At 53.8% G+C, this 16425-nt stretch overlaps 1 protein-coding gene across 2 annotated transcripts in view; it reads left to right on the forward strand.

The window, feature by feature from the left end:
- The window catches only part of COL6A2 (collagen type VI alpha 2 chain), a 37517-nt gene that overhangs the window by 12274 nt on the left and 8818 nt on the right, over positions 1 to 16425 (forward strand). For both annotated transcript variants that reach the window (XM_073804608.1, XM_073804607.1), the window contains exons 2-18: positions 8837 to 8976; positions 9120 to 9718; positions 9990 to 10010; positions 10759 to 10824; positions 11460 to 11513; positions 11596 to 11640; positions 11953 to 11979; positions 12208 to 12234; positions 12333 to 12377; positions 12956 to 13009; positions 13439 to 13501; positions 13768 to 13830; positions 14069 to 14158; positions 14831 to 14893; positions 15461 to 15527; positions 15744 to 15802; positions 16119 to 16181. In XM_073804608.1, the coding sequence (XP_073660709.1) occupies positions 8838 to 8976; positions 9120 to 9718; positions 9990 to 10010; positions 10759 to 10824; positions 11460 to 11513; positions 11596 to 11640; positions 11953 to 11979; positions 12208 to 12234; positions 12333 to 12377; positions 12956 to 13009; positions 13439 to 13501; positions 13768 to 13830; positions 14069 to 14158; positions 14831 to 14893; positions 15461 to 15527; positions 15744 to 15802; positions 16119 to 16181 (1545 nt within the window). In that variant the 5' untranslated portion in view covers position 8837. The remainder of the gene's footprint in view (positions 1 to 8836; positions 8977 to 9119; positions 9719 to 9989; positions 10011 to 10758; positions 10825 to 11459; positions 11514 to 11595; positions 11641 to 11952; positions 11980 to 12207; positions 12235 to 12332; positions 12378 to 12955; positions 13010 to 13438; positions 13502 to 13767; positions 13831 to 14068; positions 14159 to 14830; positions 14894 to 15460; positions 15528 to 15743; positions 15803 to 16118; positions 16182 to 16425) is intronic.

Below are 16425 nucleotides of genomic sequence, written 5' to 3' on the forward strand. Positions count from 1 at the left end.
CGTCCGGAGCCTGTGCTCCGCAATGGGAGAGGCCACAACAGTGAGAGGCTCGTGTACCGCAAAAAAAAAAAAAAAGAAATGAGGAAGGGATGTAAATGTTTTACAACAAAAATCAGCTGCACACAAAAGAAAACAGTAATGCAGGAAATGAGGAACAAAAAAGCTATAACTACGTAGGAAACAAATAGCAAAACTACAGAAGTAAGTCTCTCCTTATCAGTAGTTACTTTAACTGTAAATGGATTAAACTGTCCAAGCAAAAGACAGAGACTGGCAGAATGGATATTAAAAAAATGAGATCCAACTATATGCTGTCTACAAAAGATTCATTTTAGAACCAAAGACACAAATAGGTTTGAAGTGAATGGATTGAAAATGTTATTCCATGCAAATAGGAACCAAAAGAGAGCAGACGTAGCTATACTAACACCAGATTAAAATGGACTTTAAATCAAAAAGAGTTACAAGAGGCAAAGAAGGACATTATATATTAATAAAAAGTTTAAAACAACAAAAATATATTACACTTGTAAACATTTACACAATAATAGGCCATCAAAATTTTAAACCTTAAGAATATGAAACCTTGATCATGCATTGGGAATATGGTTGCCTGGCTCTTGGCATGTTTCCCCTCTGCTCACGTTGTTTTGTTTTAACGAAGGTGATATGTGGGAGCCCAGTTATCATGAGTGTGGACTCGGAACCATGCTGCCTGGATTTGGATCTCAGCTATTATCTGAGCACCGAGGACAAGTTACCTGTCTCAGTCTCAGTTTCCTCATCTATGAAATGGGGATTATAATAGCACCAGTGTGCTATCCACAAGGGCTCTTGTGAGGGTTAAAAGAAAAGATGTAGTATAGTGTCTGGTGCAGAGTAATCATAAGACATTTCACTGTCATTTCATCTTTTCTATTTCCTTCAAAGGCTTTTTGGTCCATGTTTTACACTCAGTTACTTACTTCTCCTGGACTTTATTTGGGTGTACTGTGTGAGGTGGGATTACTTTATTTCTAATCACATCGTGACCCTTTTCCCAGCCTTCTCTCAGTGCTCTGAAAAGCACCCGTCTCATTTCCTCAGTTCTCATGTGGTGTTATGCCACTGCTGTGTGGTCTGTTGGCCATTCCAGCACCAAAACCACTAATGCTTTATTACTGTAATTGTATTCCATTATTGCACTTGATAACACAAGTTTCATCACCCCTCATTTTTTATTTTTCTCAGCTACTCTTTTTCTTCCAGGTAAATCTTAGATTCATTTTGTCAACACATAATGGCAAAAAAAGCAAAAAGTTTTATTGGAAATTTTAATCAAAATTACATTCAATTATAGATTCAGTTAGAAATAACTGATATTCTTAAATATCGTGTCTGTCATCCAAAAACAAGGTTTGTCTCTCCACTGTGTTCCTTAGAAACTTTTTCATAAGTCCTGCACATCCGTAGATTCTTATTAAGTTTATTCCTTGGATTTAAGTTGTTTTTCTTGCTAGTGTAAATAGTTATTTTTCCATTACGTTTTCTAATTGGTTGTTGCTGATAGAAGAAAATCTGTAGATTTTTGTGTATTTTTTTCTTATAATTGCCTCATCGAATACCCCTTTCTCTCTCCCCTGAACTTTGTTCAATTGATTTTATTGGATTTTCTAGGTAGACAGTCCCATCTTTAATAAGGACAGTTCCTACCTCTTCCTTTCCAAGACTTACATTTTGTTTCTGTTTACTGTCTTATTGCATTGGCTTCGAATACAACAGTGAATAATATAATGAGATCAACACTCTTTGTCTTTTTTATTTTTTGTACTCTAATGGTCATTCTTCAAGTGCGGGAGTTTTTAATCCAGAGTCAGTTCCATAGATGGACCCCCTGAATTAATGAGGACTTTGGTTTCTGTATATGAGTAATCTGTGCATATGTGTCAGGTGAAACTGTCCAGATTCTTAAAGGAGTCTGTGACCCACAAAGATAAGGACACCTATTTAGGTTTTGTGTAAAATTTGATAGTGGCTGTTGATTTGAAATCTATATCCTTTATAATATTAATCCAACACCTAAGTTTCTTATGAGGTTTTACTTTTATAATGTTAATCCAACTCCTAAGTCTCTTATGAGGTTTTGACTTGTTTGTTTGTTTGTTTAACCACAAATGGATGTTTTGGGGCTCTTTTAGAGCAATTACACACATACCTCGTTTTAATGCACTTCACTTTATTGCACCTTGCAGATGTTTTGGTTTTTACAAATTGAAGGTTTGTGGCAACCCTGCATTGAGCAAGTTTATCAGCGCCATTTTTCCAACCACGTTTGCTCACTTTATGTCTGTCACATTTGGATAATTCTTGCAATATTTCAGACTTTTTCATTATTATCTTGTTATGGTGATCTATGATCAGCAGTCTTTGATGTTACTACTCCAACTCACTAAAGCCTCAGATAATGGCTAGCATTTTTTCTAGCAATAAGGTATTTTTAATTAAGTTATGTACATTGTTTTTTAAGACGTAACACTATTGCACACAATAGACTACAGTATAGTGTAAACATAACTTTTACATGCACTGGAAAACCAAAACAATTCCTTCAGCTTCCTTTATTGCAATGTTTGCTCCATTATGGTGGTCTGGCACCAAATCCACAGTATCTCTGAGGTATGCCTGTACATGATTTTCTTTTTTATATTAATGTGACTTACATTAATATGTTTCCTAATGTTGCATCATTGTATTTTTAACTAACTTCTTCTTAGTACTGGTTTAGTAGTCCTTAACATGCTACTATATTTTATTTCCTATTTTCAGTTAGGATTTTTGCAACTGTATTCAAAAGTGATACCTATCTATAGAGTTCCTTTTAGGGATATCTTTTATCAAGTTTTGGTCTTAGGTTTTGCCAAGTTAACAAATGAATTGAAAAGCTTATCTTTTTATGTTCTGAAATAAGTTAAATAGAGTAGTGTTTGTTCTTGAAAATGCAAAAGAACTCACCCAAAAGCTGTTTGGGCCAGAGTCTTTGGAAACGTGTTTCCTTCCAGTGTTTCCATTCCTTCCAAGTCAGAGTCCAGCCAGTTCCTCACCTCCTCTCTAGAGGTGAGACCACTTTCCCAGAAAACGGTCTTTCACGTTTACTAGCTCAAAGCTGCACTTGGTATGCTCTTAAAAACAAACAACAATAAAAACTCTCCTCATCTATTATTATTTTACTCCTTAAATTTGTATATTTCTATATTTGTGTTTACATCATTTTTATTCTTGCTTAGACTTGCTAAAATTTTTTCTATTTTATTGGCCTTTTTGAAGAACCAGCTCTTAGATGCATTTATTATTCTACTGTAGGTTTTTTTTCAACCAATTGTTTTTGGGGTTTTTTACCACTTTCTCTCTCTTGCTTTCCTGAGATTTATCTCTTTAAGTATTTTTTGTCCCTATTCTTTAACCACATGCCTAATTTGTTACACTAATTTCTTATTTTATAACATAAAGCATCTGAGGCTAGGTATTTTCCCCCGATTATAGCTTTGGCCTTCTCATATTTGTTTTTAAGTGTACATCGTCATTGTCACTAATTCCTATGTAGGTTTTGTGAGAGTTTTTCAATTTCAAGTGCTTTGTTTTGGGGTTTTTTCCCCTATGTCTTATTAGTGACAAATTTTGCATTGTAGCTCAAAGAATTTTATGTGTAAAATTTCCATTTTTTTAATAAATTAAAGTTTTCTTTGTGGCTTACTCTAGGATTGAATTCTGTAAAATTTTTAAAAGAGTGTGTGTTCCCTACTTGTAGGTTTTGAAAACATAGGTATATATGTAATATGTGGGTGTGTTTTATGCACATTATCCAAATCCTTTATGTTTAGAAAATACATAATCCCTGCTTGTTACTATCAAAGTTTTATAAAACATGCCATTCAGATCCTCTGTTTTTTTTAATATGATCTGTCAATAACGTAAAAAGATGAGTTAAAGTCTACTTGGTTGCAGTCTGTCAGTTTTTTCTTTGATTTTTCACCGATTGTCCTTTAAGTAATATTGTGTTATGAAATTAGGTACATAAAGATTTATAACTGGACTGCAGCAGCTTTTATCTTTTCCTGGGCCCCATCCCTCATCCTCTGTCTTCAATTCTAGTGTCTCAACAACACTGCCCCGTCTTTCTCTCCGTTTGCATCCATCCCTCCCCAGTCCGTTTTCTTTACACCATCTGTGACTTTCTACATAAAGTGTGACTCATAAACCTCATTGCAATGGGTTTCATTTTTTGACCCAATTTAGGAAAGTTTGTCTTCACAGGAGAATTTAAGCCACGCACCTTTATTGTCACACTGATCTATGTGAAATTTCTGGCTTTTAATTTTATGCTTCAGTTCTTTTCCCTTCATTTTCTATATTTTACTGTACATCTCAAGTTTCTTTGCTTTTCATTTATCTTTATTCATTTCTCGATTGTTTGCAGAAATTCCTTGCAGAATATTTTTAGGAATGGTGTGTGGGTGGCATAGATGTGAACCCATTTACATCTGAGATGTTTATCCTTTTTTTATTTTTAATGGAAGTATAGTTGATTTATGACGTGCTAGTTTCTGCTGTACGGCAAAGTGACTCAGTTATACACACATATACATTCTTTTTTATATTCTCTTCCATTATGGTTTATCCCAGGAGACTGAATATAGTTCCCTGTGTTATACAGTAGGACCTTGTTGTTTATCCACTCTATACATAATAGTTTGCATCTTCTAACCCCAAACTTCCAATCTATCCCTCCCCCACCCCCCATCCCCCTTGGCAACCACTAGTCTGTTCTCTATGTCTGCGAGTCTGTTTCTGTTTCGTAGATAAGTTCATTTGTGTCATATTTTAAGATTCGGTATGTAAGTGATATCATATGGTATTTGTCTTTCTCTGTCTGACTTAACTTCACTTGGTGTGATAATCTCTAGTTGCATCCGTGTTGCTGCAAATGGCATTATTTTGTGGGTTTTTATGGCTAATATTCCACTGTATAAATATACCACATCTTCTTTCTCCATTCATCTGTCAGTGGACATTCAGGTTGCTTCCATGTCTTGGCTACTGTGAATAGTGCTGCTGTGAACATAGGGGTGCATGTGTCTTTTTGAATTAGAGTTTTGTCTGGATATATGCCCAGGAGTGGGATTGCTGGACCATATGGTAGCTCTCTTTTTAGTGTTCTGAGATGTTTATCCTTATACGTGAAAGATAAGTTGGCTGGGGAGACATCCTTGGGTCATTTTATTTTCCTGTCAAAATTCTGAATTATTGTCTCATCTTCTGTTGACAACGTTGTGGAGAAGAAGTTTTATGCCTCTATTAGTGGTCTATTGCTGTGTAATAAAGTACCCCAAACTTAGTGATTTAAAACAGTAAACGTTTACTATCTTGTAATGTATTCAGGCCAGGAGTTCAGGAGAGGCTTCGCTGGGTGGTTCTCGCTCAGGGTCCCTCATGAGGTGCAGTCAGGATGTGGGCCGCAGCCTCGGTCATCTGAGTCTTGGCTGGGGTGGAGGGTCTGCCTCCACGATGGCTCACCCACCACTGTCGGCTGTGGGCTCCATCGCCTCCCCCACGAGCTTCTGCAAAGGCTGCTTGAGCGCCTTCACGCCACAGCAGCCGGCTTCCCCCAGAGCGAGCAAGTGGAGAGGGGCCCAGGCAGACGGCACCTGCCTCTTACGACCCAGTCGTGCAAGTCACACAGCATCACTTCCACGTTATTCTGTTGGTCATACTGGCCAGAGACCATTCAGGGGGTGAGAGGACTCTGGATGGGCAAGAGTAACTGGGGGCCACCTTGGAGGCTGCCTGCCACAGGCCAAAGTGATTTTTCCCTTTGGGTGTTTTCTGTATTTTGTTGTTGCTATTGTGTTTTTCCCCTGGGTAGATATTTTTAGAATTTTTCATTACATTTGAGAGTAAGATTTTCCACCAGTACACTTATTATGTGGGCTTCTTTTAATATATTATGTGTGTTTTGTGTGTGGTGTATGATGTGTGAGTGTGTGTGATGTGTGTGTGTGGCGTGTGACGTGTGTGTGGTGTGCTGTGTGTGGGGTGTGTGATGTGTGTGACGTGTGTGTGGTGTGCTGTGTGTGATGTCTGTGTGTGTGGTGATGTCTGTGTGTGTGCTGTGTGATGTCTGTGTGTGATATGTGTGGTGTGCTGTGTGTGTGATGTCTGTGTATATGGTGATGTCTGTGTGTGGTGTGTGCTGTGTGTGTATGGTGATGTCAGTGTGTGGCATGTGATGTGTGTGTGGTGCACTGTGTGTGTGTGGTGTGGTGTATGTGATGTGTGTGTGTGATGTCTGAGTGTGGTATGCTGTGTGTGTGATGTGTGTGTGGTGTGTGATGCGTATGTGGTGTGTGATGTGTGTGGCGTGTGATGTGTGTGTGGTGTGCTGTGTGTGATGTCTGTGTGTGTGGTGATGTCTGTGTGTGTGCTGTGTGTGTGTGTGTGTGCTGTGTGTGGTGTGTGATGTGTGTGTGTGCTGTCTATGTGTGACATGTGTGGTGTGCTGTGTGGGTGATGTCTGTGTGTATGGTGATGTCTGTGTGTGGTGTGTGATGTGTGTGTGGTGCACTGTGTGTGTGTGGTGTGGTGTATGTGATGTGTGTGTGATGTCTGCATGTGGTATGCTGTGTGTGTGTGTGATGTGGTGTGTGGTGTTTGTGATGTGCGTGTGTGATGTCTGTGTGTGTGTGATGTCTGTGTGTGGCGTGTGACGTGTGTGGTGTGCTGTGATGGGTGTGTGTGTGGTGTTTGTGATGTGTGTGTGATGTCTGTGTGTGTGTGTGGTGTTTGTGATGTGTGTGTGTGTGATGTCTGTGTGTGGCATGTGACGTGTGTGTGGTGTGCTGTGACGTGTGTGTGGTGTTTGTGATGTGTGTGTGTGATGTCTGTGTGTGTGTGTGTGTGTGGTGCTTGTGATGTGTGTGTGTGATGCCTGTGTGTGCTGTGTGTGTGTGATGTCTGTGTGTGGCGTGTGACGTGTGTGTGGTGTGCTGTGATGTGTGTGTGGTGTTTGTGATGTGTGTGTGTGATGCCTGTGTGTGCTGTGTGTGTGTGATGTCTGTGTGTGGCGTGTGACGTGTGTGTGGTGTGCTGTGATGTGTGTGTGATGTCTGTCTGTGTGTGTGATGTGTGTGTGACGTGTGTGCACATGGAGAACAGTGCCAAGCTGGGCAAGCCTCCCCTCCGTTCTGTCCCCTCTCATCTGTAGCAGACAGGACATGGTGGGCCTTACGGTGCCCTCTCTGCGGTCTCTCCTCCGTGGGGCAGCGGGGTGAGGGGTAGTGGAGGACAAAGCCGGGCCCGCATCTCAGTGGTCAGCCCTGACTGGCCCCCTGACTAAGGTCCCACGGTGGCCGTCGCCGGTGGCTGATGGCTCTGGACCCTTGGCTCTGGCTGGTGCAGCCCGACTCCCTCTTGGCCTCTGGGTGCTTCTGAGCCCCTGGCCTGCCCCTCACCCCACCTTCTTAGTCCTCACCTCAATTGAGCGTTGCCCCGAGACCTCCCTAAACCAGACTCCTCTCGGCCAGGAGCTTCCTTCCTATGGCCATTCCCTCAGTCTGGGCACATCCATCACCTCTTGCAGGAAGCCCTCCTGGATTTCCTGATACTCCCACGGGGCTTGCTTTAATCTCAGCAACTGTCGCCACCCTCGGGGTCATGACCGTTACCTGTAGCCTCACAACCTCTTGAGCTAACCATGACCCCATGCGAAGGGAGGCAGGACCACGTCCTGTGCACCCCTAACTACGCCAGGAATAACCCCTCTCACCTTAAACCCAAGTGCAAATTCACCTCCTCACAAAAATGAGAGGTTTCCACAGTGTTGAGGGGCATCACCACGAAAACAGCACCAAAGCGCCCCTGACGCCTCTGCTTCCTTCCAGAGCCCTCCAGGTGCCTCCTCTCGCACCCAGCCATGCGGGGGCCCAGGCTGCCAGCAGAGCCCAAGTCCCCAGCAGGGCTGCATCTTCACCAGGTTCACCCTCTGTTCCAGGGGTGCCAAGTGAACCAGTTTGCAGGGTCCCCACTGGAACAGCAGGGTGACAAGCCCCTTCCTCGCCTTCCCACGAAGGGTTCCCCTTCCCCTCACACCATGTCCCCAGAGCCCAGCCAGCCCACCCCGCCGCACCTCGAGGTCCTCTCACTGCATTTGTCCGGCAGAGGGTGCGCTCGGCTGCAGAGGCCACAGCATCAGGACCACCTCAGGCCCCGCAGAGACATGCCAGGGCACAGTGACCTCTCTAGAGAAGGGTCCCCTGCAGCCGGTGCAAATGTCCCACGTCCCTCAACAAAGCAGGACCCGGAGGCCACTGCCTGCCAGCCCTCCAGGCCTGTCCTCGTCAGCGCCCATGTTCCACTCCCCAGGCCGTCCCCTCCCCCCAGTCAGCATGGCGTCCAGTACCAAGGCGCACCCCGGCCCAGCCTGGGCCTCTCTCCCCTCCCCGGGTGCCCCTCCTCCCAGTCGCCCCCAGCGACCCCTCTGCCCTGCCCACCGCAGGACCCTCTCTGTCCTCACTGATGCCAGTCACTGGCTTTTCAGTTCCCAGGACGCACCTGTCTGCCCAGCGCACCCAGGGTCTGCAGGGCAGGGAGGAGTGGCGAGCGTCCCACCCGGAGCGGAGCCCAAAGCTTGCCGTCTCTGCTCCCAGTCAATGCTTGTGGCCCATCCAGGGCAGGGGGATAGGAACCCCCTGAGCCCAGCTGCTGGCCGGCCGCGTGTGTGCCGCCCCCACCGTCTGGGGAGTAGGGCTCGGACCGTGCTGTGCGCGCGGGGCACCGTCTGCAGCGCCGCTCTCCCTTGCTGCAGGATGTCGGGGCGCACGCGCGCTGCCAAGATGCTCCCAGGCCCCTGCTCCGCCCTCCTGCTCTGGGGCCTCCTGGGGGCCGTCCACGCTCAGCAGCAGGAGATCATCAGCCCCAGCACCTCCGAGAGGAACAGCTGCCCAGGTACCACCGGGGTGGGTGCGGCGAGGCCTGGGCGGGGCCGGGGGGCGAGGGCGGGGCGGGCTGCGGGGGGGCGGGGCGGGCTGAGCCCGGCCCCAGCCCGCGCAAGGGCCCCCGGCGCCGCGGTGACTCGTGTGCGTCCCCAGAGAAGGCCGACTGCCCGATCCACGTGTACTTCGTGCTGGACACGTCGGAGAGCATCACCATGCAGTCCCCCACCGACAGCCTGCTCTACCACATGCAGCAGTTCGTGCTGCAGTTCATCAGCCAGCTGCAGGACGAGCTCTACCTGGACCAGGTGGCCCTGAGCTGGCGCTACGGCGGCCTGCACTTCTCCGACCTGGTGGAGGTGTTCAGCCCGCCCGGCAGCGACCGGGCCTCCTTCACCAAGAGCCTGCAGGGCATCAGCTCCTTCCGCCGCGGCACCTTCACCGACTGCATGCTGGCCAACATGACCCAGGAGGTCCGGCGGCACGTGGGCAAGGGGGTGGTCAACTTCGCGGTGATCATCACCGACGGCCACGTCACGGGCAGCCCGTGCGGGGGCATCAAGCTGCAGGCGGAGCGGGCCCGCGAGGAGGGCATCCGGCTCTTCGCGGTGCCGCCCAACCTGAAGCTGAACGAGCAGGGCCTGCGGGACATCGCCAACACGCCGCACGAGCTCTACCGGAACAACTACGCCACCATGCGGCCCGACTCCACCGAGATCGACGAGGACACCATCAACCGCATCATCAAGGTCATGGTGAGTCGCTGGGCCGGGGAGGCCACGCCCACCCGCCAGCAGCAGGGACGTAGCGTGGGGCCCAGAGCCTTGGGATCCGCTCACCCGCGTGGCAGGGGGCAGTCCACCGCTCCGGGCCTCAGTTTACCCCCTCTGAGTGAGGTGGCTGAAGAGGGTGGGCCCCGGGCAGGGTCCTGTCTACTCCGGTGTTCTGCATCCCTGCCCAGACTCGGAGCTGACCATGTCTCCAGCTCCCCACTAACCAGGGTTTCTCTCTGGGTCTTTTCCGCAGAAACATGAAGCCTACGGAGAGGTGAGAGCGTTTCCATCCCTGCCGGCCCTGCCGGGAGCTGCCTGGGGCCTCTGACCCAGCAGAGACGATCACCCGCGCCCCACTCCCTGGGGCTCCCGAGGTCTAGGACAATGAGGGGGGCCCGGCCAGGGAGCAAGACCCCTCAGCTCCACGTGGGGCCTGAGACTCGAGTCTGGACAAAGGGATCCTGGCCAAAACCAGGCTGTTTAAACGCAGGAGGTCAGCGTTAGGGTCTACACAGCCAAAAGATGAGGGTCGAGGTTGAGGGTTGCCCTCTGGGCTGATGGGCTCCATCCACCCGAGGGAGGCCAGGAGGAGAAGGCAGGTGGCCAGCTGGGTGCCCAGCACGGGACCTGCAGCACAGGACCTGAAGCCTGAGCTTCCCCAGCACCAGCTCACAGCCCAGGATACTACAAGCGCACCCTTTCCTGGAGCAGCTGCTCAATACCACAGCGATTTAATATGCAAGCACAGGGGGGACTGGCCAGCAGCGATTTAATACTTTCTACTGTTGGTCATTGCTTAATGCAGCCTTGATTTCCAAAACTTGACTAGAGCACTGGTGTGGACCCCTGAACCCGCCCCTGGTGGGCACAGGGGCCTCCTGGGTACCTTCCAGGTCTGTTCCGTCATGCAGCCCCCAGCTCAGCGTGGCCCAGTGTCCAGTGGGCCACAGGCTGCACCCCCTCCCTCCCTCCTGGGACTTGTGGCGCTGGCCTCACGCGCTGCCCCTTGCTTCCTGTTTCAGTGCTACAAGGTGAGCTGTCTGGAGATCCCCGGGCCCCCCGGCCCCAAGGGCTACCGCGGACAGAAGGTAAGATGCCCAGACGACCCAAGGGCTCTGTTTCCCAGGAAAGCCCCCGACCTGTCTTGAACTCCAGATTTAGGGCCACTGCACCTCGGATGGACTCACCACTTCTCACCCTGGCAGAACTAAAATTCAGCTTTTATCAGCTGCCTTTTATATGGCATTTTGAGAAAAGGAGGAATACTTTTTAATTAAGATTTGCCCATAAAAGACTCCTGTAAAGTAAACAGACATGTTCAAGTGCATAAGGAAACATGAACTCCGTCGCTCTTGGTAATATGGCGCTAACTCATACAGGCGTTCAGGCCTGTCATTTGTTACATACGTAGGTTTTAAGAGGTTAGGTTGGCCCTGCATTTTCGTAACAACAGAGGTGTAGCAGATGAAATCCTTCCACAATTACTGCCAGGGAATCAGAAACACCAGTGATTCATGTCAAACAGTGTAAAGGCAGGAGAGGGAAAGAGACCTCTGAGGACATGAGACAGAGCGTTTGAAACACCGTTACAGGGAAAGTTATTACCAAGTGGCTTCTTTCTAAATTCGGGAGAGGGGTGTCTGCTCGTCTGCCAGGCCGCTGGCCAGATGCATCTGCTGCCTCCCCACCTTGATTTATTCGTTTTTCTTTCATCTGCTTCCAGGGCGCCAAGGGCAACATGGGTGAGCCCGGAGAGCCTGGACAGAAGGGGCGACAGGTGAGTACCCTCCACACCCCGTCCCGGCGGCCCCCGCTCCCCACGGCTGAGGTTACATCCACGGCCCTTTGCTCTTCCACAGGGAGATCCAGGCATCGAAGGCCCCATTGGATTCCCAGGACCCAAGGCAAGTTGCTGCGGACCCTGCCCAGGGGGCGGGACACGTGGGGACAAGCCAAGGGCTCCCTGGCTCCAGGCGGGGCCGGCCGCTGGGGTCAGGATGTGCCTGGCGTGGCCCACCGCTCCCACCCCTGCCCCAAGGAAGGGAGGCGCTTCTGCATTTCCAGCGACGTCCCTGGCGGCGCCTCTGCACCCGAGCCTGACGACCACCACCCCACCCCCATCCCCCCACCTCCCTGTCCCTCCTTCCTCCCCCAGGCCTGCTGGGTCCCAGCACACACACACTGGTAACGCTGCTTTTCTTTCCTTCCGACCTCAGGGTGTTCCTGGTTTCAAAGGAGAGAAGGTGAGAGTGGACTCTGGGCGGCCAGACCTCACATGGCCCCAACCCTGGCAGCAGTGTCCGGCAGCGAGCCGGGGGTCCGTGCTGGGGCATGGGACCCGGTGTCGTGCTGGTAGTAGCCTTCTGGGGCCGCTCTGGCCTCGTGTTTTGTCCAAGGGTAGACTTGGGCCTAATGCAGTGGCATCTGTGATGTGTCAGCAGCGCTAACTAGCCTCGTTTCCTCCTGTGCAGGGCGAGTTTGGAGCCGAAGGGCGGAAGGTGAGTGGACAGGCAGGCGGGGGCAGGGCGCCTACCTCCCCACTGCTCAGAAGGAAGGAGCATCGGGACTAACAGGGTCCCTCCTCCCTCTCCTCCAGGGCGCCCCCGGCCTGGCGGGCAAGAACGGGACGGATGGACAGAAGGTAGAGTGCGCTGGGGCTCCATCCCTGGGCGGAGCAAGGGTGCCCGCGAAATGACAACCACGCCCTCGAGACCCTCAGGTCTTTCCAGGGGCCAGGCCTCTGGGCACCTCTGGCCACTGCGCGCAACCTGTGGCTTGGGTGGCCCGTGGTTGCATCTACCCAGTGGACACAGGACACACGGGAACCTTGCAAGAGCGGAAGTGGACATTTGCTCCTGAAAAGCAGGGCCGGCCTTGCAGGAATCTCCCTGCCTGGCCTGCAGACCCCACGTCTGACCTGACTGGTGGTTCACACACGTGCACAGGTGCACACAAACAGCACACACACAAATGTCACAGGTGAGCACGCACCATGCATGCACGCACACATGCACACTCCTGGAGGGGGTACCACAGGCACTCATGCTCCTGGCTGTAACCCCGGAGACTCTGGACCGCCACCCTGACAGCCACTGACGCACACGTCCACAGTGGGGTGCCCGGTGCACATAGACCCGGCACCACTGACCTCTGTCATCGGGGCTTGTGTCCTCCGAATCCTGGCCCTGACGCACCTTCTGCTCCCCTCTTCTCCTTCAGGGCAAGTTGGGGCGCATCGGACCTCCTGGCTGCAAGGGAGACGCCGGGGATCGGGTGAGCACAGCGTCGAGGCTTTGCGTCGAGCCCCTGGCCCTGGGAGATGCTGGGCGCCAGGCGGGGGTGAGGAGGGCAGCCACCAGCCCTGCAAGCTGCGGCGGGAAGCCAGTAGCTGGGCTCCTCCCTCCAGCCCCTGCCCCGCCTGTCCCGGAACCCCGCCAGGGTTCAGCCGGGGTTGGGGTCACAACATGACGAATGGCCTCAGGGGCTCCCGGGTCAGGTGGAGGGTGGCTGCTTCCAGAGTCCCGAGGGGCTCCCGGGCCAGCGGCTTGTCCAGTCTGCCCACCCAGGCCGGGGGTCCTGGCAGCCAGTCCAACGATGGGGTGCTGGTCACCCTGCCCCTGGTCAGCTGGCCCTGACCCCACAGGGAAAATGCAAGCGCAGCTCCCGGCCAGAGCCCCAGCACAAGCCTCTCCCTTCTTGCAGGGCCCAGATGGTTACGTGGGGGAAGCCGGCAGCCCTGGGGAGCCAGGAGACCAAGGCTCCAAGGTAGGCGGCCTGGCCAAGGTGGCGGGCCGGCCAGAGCAGAGGGGGTCGCCAGCCTCCTGGGGGCCTTCTCCCTGCCTGTAGCACTGGGCCGAGACGCCCAGCAGAGAGGCCCTGGCCCTGCAAACCAGGCAGGGGGCCGTGGGTGCCCACACGGGGACCTGCTCCACAGACACGGGAGGGGAAGCGCGTGCCCCCAGCCCCGCCGGGGTCCTGCCCCACTGCTGGCATCTGAAGAGCATGAGGCTGATTTCTCCAAACCTTTCCAGGGGGACCCTGGCCGCCCGGGACGCAGAGGGCCCCCGGGGGAAAACGGGGCAAAAGGAAGCAAGGCAAGTGTTCCCGGCGGGCTCCGGCCGCACTCCCGTGGTGCTGCATGGCGGGGGGTGGGGGCCCTGAGCGCCCCCAGCTTGTCTGTCCCTGCTGCCAGGTGACGGCGCACAGCACCGCGAGGGAAACACGGCCCCACCGGAGACGGCAGGCATGCGTCCGCACGGGCTGGGCCCTGCCCACAGGTGTTCGCCCGCCTGGGCAGGTCACGGCCGTAGCTGAGCTGTCTCTTCCTCGCAGGGCTACCAAGGCAACACCGGAGCCCCAGGAAGTCCCGGTCTGAAAGGAGCCAAGGGTGGGCCTGGGCCCCGAGGCCCCAAAGGCGAGCCCGTGAGTTCACCCGCGCACAGGCCCTGGGCACCCCGGCCGGCCTGCCGCACCCTCCCGCAGGGCTGCCTCAGCGCGCGCTGCTCTGGGCCTCTGGGCCCAGCGTCCTCCAGCCTCTCCAGCTGAGCCTCCTGGCCCCCGCACGGCAGCCGCCACGGAGGGCCGCCGAGGAGTGGCTTGCGGGGCCCAGGCACGCCCCTGCCGGACGCTCGGTACCCATTAAGTGGCCCCAGGGCCCCACCTGCCCCGCTGGCAGGACCCCCCAAGGGCTCAACCTAGACCCAAGCACACACTCTGCAGGTCCACACGGCGACCCCACCCAGCCGTCCCTGAGGGTCTCGCCACGGGGTGGGTGGAGCCCAGTCCCAGGGCTGACCCCCAGAGGGGACGCATCCCGATCCGGAGGGAACAGAGGGACTTCGCGAAGAGCTGGTCCAAGCTCGGTCCCAGTCACATCACCTGAACTCCCGGACTTACAAGCTCCCCAGCCCCCGTCATTTCTTAAATCCTCGTCTGGGACCAAACCGACCCAGCAGAGGACAGGGTCTAGGCTGAGGCCCTCTGGGGGGGCCCCCAGACCCCACAGCCAGAGTCCCTGTGGGGAGAACAGAGTGTCGGGTTCCAGTGGGGCTCCCACCCTGGAAACCCACACTCCCATGTGCCTGTTCTCTGCAGGGGCGCAGGGGAGACCCTGGAATCAAGGGCAGCCCAGGCAGCGATGGCCCCAAGGGCGAGAAGGTGAGTGTCCGCGCGGGGGAGTCTCGGGCGCTGTCTGCCGTGTCTGTGTCTACACCGGAGTCTCACCGTGGTGCCAGTGGAGCCCCTGTGACGAGGGATGACCAACACCCCCTCCACGGTCCACCTAGGAGAACAAAGGCAACCCCCGGGGCCTGGCCGTCAGGGTGCACTCCCTGCAGGGTCTGGGAGAGCAGTAGTTACTCCCTGATCAGAGGCCTGGGCAAGGACGGTTCCACGCACGCCATGCACAGCTGTGCAGGCTGTGCACTGCTCCACCCCCCAGCATCCCCCCCCGCCCCGCACACATGTGCTCCTGTAGCTGGCGCAGGAGGTCTTTGTCTTTGTGGTGAAATCCAAGGGCAGCCATTTGCCTGTGAGATGTGGGGGAAGGTCTCACAGGAGGGGCTCCCTCCTCTGGGACTGGTGACCCCTGCCCTGCTGCATGAGGCCAAGCGGGTAGGCCTGCTGTTCCAGCACCACCCTCCACCATCTGGGGCCTCATCCCCGGGGAGCTCACGATGCCCTCTCCTCACCTCCCCCAGACTAACCTGGCCTCTCTTCCCACAGGGGGACCCTGGCCCTGAGGGACCCCGGGGCCTGGCTGGAGAGGTTGGCAACAAAGGAGCCAAGGCAAGTGGGGCAGCGGGTGGGCAGCCACAAAGGCCACATACCCTCCTGCGGTGGCACCGCCAGGGCTCCCTGCCCTCCACCCTGCAGACCCTGCCTGGGGCCACTGGGGTCAGGGCTAAGGACCTTTTGGAGGGCAGCAGGGCCCCCTGCCCTTGCCAAAGTCCACAGTGAGTGACAACAGCGTCTCTGAAGTGCCCTTGTCTCTTTTCTCTCCAGGGAGACCGAGGTTTACCTGGACCCAGAGGTCCCCAAGGGACTGTTGGAGAGCCCGGGAAGCAGGTCAGTAGCAGGATGCCTGGGAGGGCCCATGGCTTTGCGTCCTCCTGTCCTCGGGCAGGCAGGATACTGTCCGCACAGTAAACCTGGGCAGCGGGACAGGGAGCCAAGGGCCCCCACGCACCTCACTCCGCCATCCTGCCCTGAGGGGTCAGGCTTTACCAGGCGGCGGGTGTGCCGGGGGAGCCGGGACGTGGCATGCGGAGAGGAGAGACCCTCAGGACGGCCAGCCCTGCAGGGCAGCGATGCTGCCTGGGGGTCAGAGCTGGATGAGGTCAGCCCCGTCTGTGCCGACGCCCTGCTTCCTTTCTGCCCTCAGGGATCTCGGGGAGACCCTGGGGATGCTGGCCCCCGCGGAGACTCGGGACAGCCTGGCCCCAAGGTATGCCCCCTCCCCACCCGGCAGGCAGGTTGGGCCAGGGCTCCTGAGTAAGGCTGCCGGGAGCATGCCTTGGTGAGGGAGGACATCAGGGGCCTGGGCAGCAACCTCCCATCCCAGCCCGTGTTCTCACCCTCAGGGGTGGCGTGTTCTCACCCTCAGGGGTGGCGTGTCCTCCCAAGGCGGGCCCTGCCCACCCACCCCCAGTCCAGGCCGACTGACTCAGTCTCCACCTTTTCCACTGGCC

Source organism: Tursiops truncatus, chromosome 4 (genome assembly GCF_011762595.2).
Source record: "Tursiops truncatus isolate mTurTru1 chromosome 4, mTurTru1.mat.Y, whole genome shotgun sequence".
Lineage (NCBI taxonomy): Eukaryota > Metazoa > Chordata > Mammalia > Artiodactyla > Delphinidae > Tursiops > Tursiops truncatus.